This window comes from Carassius gibelio, chromosome A1 (assembly GCF_023724105.1).
Source record: "Carassius gibelio isolate Cgi1373 ecotype wild population from Czech Republic chromosome A1, carGib1.2-hapl.c, whole genome shotgun sequence".
Classification (NCBI taxonomy): Eukaryota; Metazoa; Chordata; class Actinopteri; order Cypriniformes; family Cyprinidae; genus Carassius; species Carassius gibelio.
The window spans coordinates 27252203-27257455 of NC_068371.1; the positions used below are offsets into that span (position 1 = coordinate 27252203).

The following is a 5253-nucleotide window of genomic DNA, read 5'->3' on the forward strand; positions in this document are numbered from 1 at the left end:
TAGTAATTTCAGATGATACCTTGGCAGTGTTGCAATGGTCAATGCATGCAACTCTGAGGGAATTATGCACTAGGTGTGGTGCAAGTGTCAACACACCAAGAGGTGGTATGTAATTTTGAGATTTTGAGATTGCTTTGGGTGGGACAGTATGACTCCTGAGCCCCTATACACCTTTTAAACACTGTCTATCTAAGGAGGAAATATCTTCAGTCTTATTAGTGATCACATCAAAAATGGGTACAGACTACAGTCTTCACAATGGAGCGCAAAATATAGAACAATTAGATTTTTTCTTTTTTTTAATGATAGAGGTTTGTTTGTTTGCATATCCAGTCATGTTTGAGGAATAGAAGTTTCGTTAAAACTGTTGTCTGTGTCTGCATTCCTATTTTTGTCTGAACCCAACTTAATAATAACAGTTATCTCACCACTATGTGAAATTAGTATAGTGGGGATTGTGGGAATGACAGAATTATACTGTCATTAAATAAACTAAAGTGCCTTTTTCAGAAGCTAGGGTTGGTTTTGCTTTAATTAACACTGGAAAGACAAAATCACTGAGAAGCAACCTCAGATGAGACAAACGATTCTTGTGTGGGTGAGTGCAAATATTGTGATTGGTTGAAATAAACCAGATTTCTCCATGTCATAATGCTTGTCTTCTACTGTAAAATGAGCACACTGTAAGAACAAATGAACTTATGTAAATCGCTTACAGACTAAACATACCTAGTTTTTATGATCATATTAATCTTTTATTCATTGACTTTTAGTAAATACCTCAACCAATATATCAAATCACTCAAATCACCATCTTGTCAAGTGTTTTTTAGGTTGTACAATGAGGTTTTATATTGTCTGAGGTCGGAGCCTATTTCCCATGTTTTCTGTTTGCTTGAGGAAGGAACACTATTTAAGTACCCTCACACTGCTTACAATAAGGATTTTAATGTGATTGTTTGGCTTTGTTTTTATAGTCATGCAATATTATGCTGTTACACATGTATTTACTATGTGTGTTGGACACAAATGGGGCTTCAAGCATTGCTCGCATGTTTTCTAGCTGGGACATCTGGAGTTCCGGTCAGTCATTGATGTTCACCCAGTTAAAACTCGATTTCTTTAGAGATATTTCAGGGTTACATTCATGCTAATTATTTAATGTTTATTACTTCTCTGTGTGAACTCACTACTGCGTTAATAATCTGAGGTGCAGCAAATAGTGATAGTTCATCATTTATAGCACTAAATGCACAATTAAAAAGTCACCTTTCACTGATTATGTGACTTTTTAAATCAACTCTCAATAATCAACCTTTTCATAGATCTGTCCAAATGCTGATTTGATGGAATCGCTCCCAGAGGGACAGATGTCAGCGCAGGGAACCTTCCCCGTCTGGTTCTGAGGTATTGGTACATGTCCAACATGTGCCACTGCAGTTTCAGCCTGAATCTCCCAGAATGCTCTCTGGTCCCCAGCCACATCGGCCTATTCTGACCAATCCATGGGCCTCTCAAACCAACTTCAATATTGGTCTCAATCCAACTTCCTGCACACTTTCAGTACTTACCCTATCCTCATTGCCAGCAACTGCAGGTAAGAAACTTTTGCTTGTTTACTCAGTCAAATCTTGATTTTATTTTTTCCCTGTGGAATTTGACAATAAAAAACATATATATATATATATATATATATATATATATATATATATATATATACACTGTATTTTTTCAGTTTTTCTATTTAGAATTCTTGGATCACAATCAAGGAATGTTTCCATCGTTTAGTGTACAATTTCAGAAGTATGTATGATTTAGTTTGTACCCAGCAGGCTGTCTGGGTTCAGCAGGTTTATTCTGATTCGAGCTCCAAACTCAAACTTAATTAACTTTAACTATGTAACCCTCAAGCAAGCCTTTATGTTTTAAACTGTTTGGTAAATTATCAAAAATATTTCGCTGGAGGAAATCTTCTTTTTGGTTTTCTGTGTGTCAGATCTGAAGTGTTTTAATTTATTGAGGAAACCCGCTGCACTCGATATGTCCAAACAAAGAGCGACGGCATAATATATCGCCTCACGTATCAGTTAAATATGTTCATGCTAATGATATCTCTGTCAGCTCAGTTTGTCAGCTCAGCATATTCATCCCAAGAGAAGTCATTCAGTTCATTCAGTCTTTTCATTGAATATCATCTGGCCTGAAATGCACTTCCTTTTGCATCGTTCTTTTAAAGTCTTTTTGCACACTTGTCAGTCACTTAACTCATAACTTATACATAATTTCTCATATGATCCTTTCCATCATCAGTTCTCCTATGGAGTGCCTGTTTTCTAACAGAAACATTTCAACAATATATAATATACTGCTAATGCAGGTTCCCATCCACGAATGACACACAATAATATTACGTATATTATATTATATTATATTATATTATATTATATTATATTATATTATATTATATTATATTATATTATATTATATTTCTAGTCCTCATTCTTCAATCAATTAATTTTCCAGTCCTCATTTGAAAACCCCTTTAACCAACACTGGATATTTGAATTCAGATCATGGACCATTCATTTCAGCAATCCCCTTCACAGTGATCCTAATCTAACTCCCTCTACATTCCCAACTCCAGAATACAAAGATGCTCTTGTTCCAGTGTTCCCACACTGCTTTCTGTGATACTGCCAATGCCAACACTGATATGTGCCCCTCAGACAAATCTTTACTCCACAAATATGCATTTTATATCATGCTAATGCTTTATATATTGGGTCATGGCAGTTCTTATACTTTTTCATGTATTTTGTTTTCGGTTTGTTTATTTGTTACTATTTCTTTATCTTTTATTCTATCCACAAGAGGTATGACCTAAAGTTTTGACTTTGTGTGGATTAGTCTATATGTTAAAAGAGTAAAATCTGACATGCAATTAAATCCAAAGTTTAATACAGCCTTAACATATATATAACAAGAGTGTGGCTCGCATAATCAGCAATTATATATAACTTATATATATATATATATATATATATATATATATAGAGAGAGAGAGAGAGAGAGAGAGAGAGAGAGAGAGAGAGAGAGAGAGAGAGAGTACAGAATATAGAATAACAGTTCTGAATATTAAAGTCATCAAAACTGAATTGCCTGTTCATAGAGAAAATAGGGAAACTATCTACTGTTAACTTACATGAAAAAAAAATAATTCTGTCACTGATTTTTCACATTTTATATTGAATGAAAAATGAGTAAAAATATTGCTTAGGTACAGTGGTTTTTGTCTATTTTGGTATTTATTATATAGAAAATGATTTATGATTTCTCAGTCAGGCAGAAGGTTTTATACAGCTTAGACAAGTGTGAACAGTGCTGTCAGATATTATGATTTAATCACTTGTGCCATAAACGTATCTTTTTATTGCGTTTGATTTATTTGTATACCTTCATATTCCCTTTAATGTATCGTGCCAAACTTAATATAATTACAATCACAGCCAAAATTTAGCTTTGAGATAAGTAAAGATATCTACCTCTTTTGAACACTCTATACAGAAACTTGGCTGCTCACCAAAGCCAATCAGATGCTGACGTTACGGGCCTTTTGTTTTCAAATTGAATATAAGGAGTATATCTAGACAGCAGTATCACAGAATCCTCCTCAACAATCCTGATCACGCTCAACAGTCTTAAACAAAGGTAAGGTACTATTAATTCAACAAATGCTCATCAGTGCATACCTTTGCTGTTTGGGGTTAAAAGTCTAGTTCTAGATCTAGTTTCCTGTTGTAGTTGGTTAAATATAACTACTTCTTTCATAAAATGTATATTTCACATTTTATTTCAGACGTTATCATTCAACATGAGAGCCCTCATTTTGCTGGCATTAGTCATTGGGGTGGCCTACTGCGCTCCGGTACATCATCTACAGTATTTGACCCTCAGCTATGACAAGAATACGTGATGCTAACATTATGTGATACTGACTTTCCTGTTCTTTGACACACAGCAATTGATGTATTATGAGCTAGAGTACAAACCTGTCCCGGCCTCACAGGTGAGTTTGGTCCAAACATTAAAAAATACATGATTATTATTTAAAAAGACCAAATAAAATTATTCATAGCATATGGGAATATATAGTTCATGTATATTAATATATGCGTCATATATGGTATACTGGAGTGTGGATTGTATAAGAAGTCTGTATGATGATCTACAGGGCCTTCCTGCGGCCGCTGCTGCAGCTAGACCTTCAGAGGTCGAGATTGTAAGTGTGGACTATATGTGTGAAATAGATTCATTTTACCAATAAAAACTCAATAATATATTACTCAAACATGTAATAAATATTTTATTAGAATATTTTAGAAGTATGTTTTATATATTATATTATATTATATTATATTATATTATATTATATTATATTATATTATATTATATTATATTATATTATATTTTCAGCTTTTGGCAGCTCAGCAGGCTGCAGCTGGAGTTCCTGTGAGTTTCAATTGTTTCTTGTTTCCTAATATTCATTATTTCTTGCTATTTGAGCATGCAGTCAGTGCTGATTTTGTCTTATTCTCCACAGGGTCAACCTGTCCGCGGCTTCATTAAGCATGAGATTCCCCAGCCCCCAGGCAAAGAAAGTGTTGAAGTTGTATGTGTTTTCGCCTTTTTTATTTGTCTAGTGCTATATGAAATATGAATTTCCAGCACGATGCCCCCATTTATTTCAAGGTACGCAGAAGTTCATTAATTTTCCTCTGTGTTCTAGCTCTACCCATTCAGCTTTCCTCAACCTGCCCCTGCTGTTCCTGCTGTTCCTGCTGTTCCCGCTGTTCCAGCTGTTCCAGCTGTTCCTGTTGTTCCCGCTGCTCCTGCTGCCCCTGTACAGTCAAACTGAAAATTTGTTATATATATATTTCACATATATATGTGGCTGTTTGTAATTTTTGTGTGTTTTTAGGCCCCTGTTCCAAAGGACGACGATGATGATGATCATGATGACTGAACCAGATTGGTTGGTTGAATATAATTATAACAGATTTATCAATCATAATGCTGTAATGCCATCAGTTGAACAGTTTTTGCAATGGAAGATGCTTCATTGTACACTGGTCACTCACACATAAATAAAAGAAAAAATATTGGAGAAGGTTTTAGAAGAAACTACTGTTTCATTCTTTCAAAATTGTATTTTTAATTCAATGTGTTACTTGCCATTTCTGTATAATTAGTTGT

General features: G+C 34.5%; 1 protein-coding gene across 1 annotated transcript; it reads left to right on the plus strand.

Moving 5' to 3' along the window:
* Nucleotides 1–3862: 3862 nt before the first annotated feature.
* LOC128017238 (uncharacterized) lies at nucleotides 3863–5023 on the plus strand. The gene is made up of 7 exons (XM_052602891.1): nucleotides 3863–3925; nucleotides 4019–4066; nucleotides 4232–4279; nucleotides 4474–4509; nucleotides 4601–4669; nucleotides 4787–4900; nucleotides 4979–5023. Exons 1-7 carry the CDS (start codon nucleotides 3872–3874, stop codon nucleotides 5021–5023), a joined length of 414 nt encoding a protein of 137 aa, XP_052458851.1. The 5' UTR covers nucleotides 3863–3871.
* The last annotated feature ends 230 nt before the right edge of the window (nucleotides 5024–5253 follow it).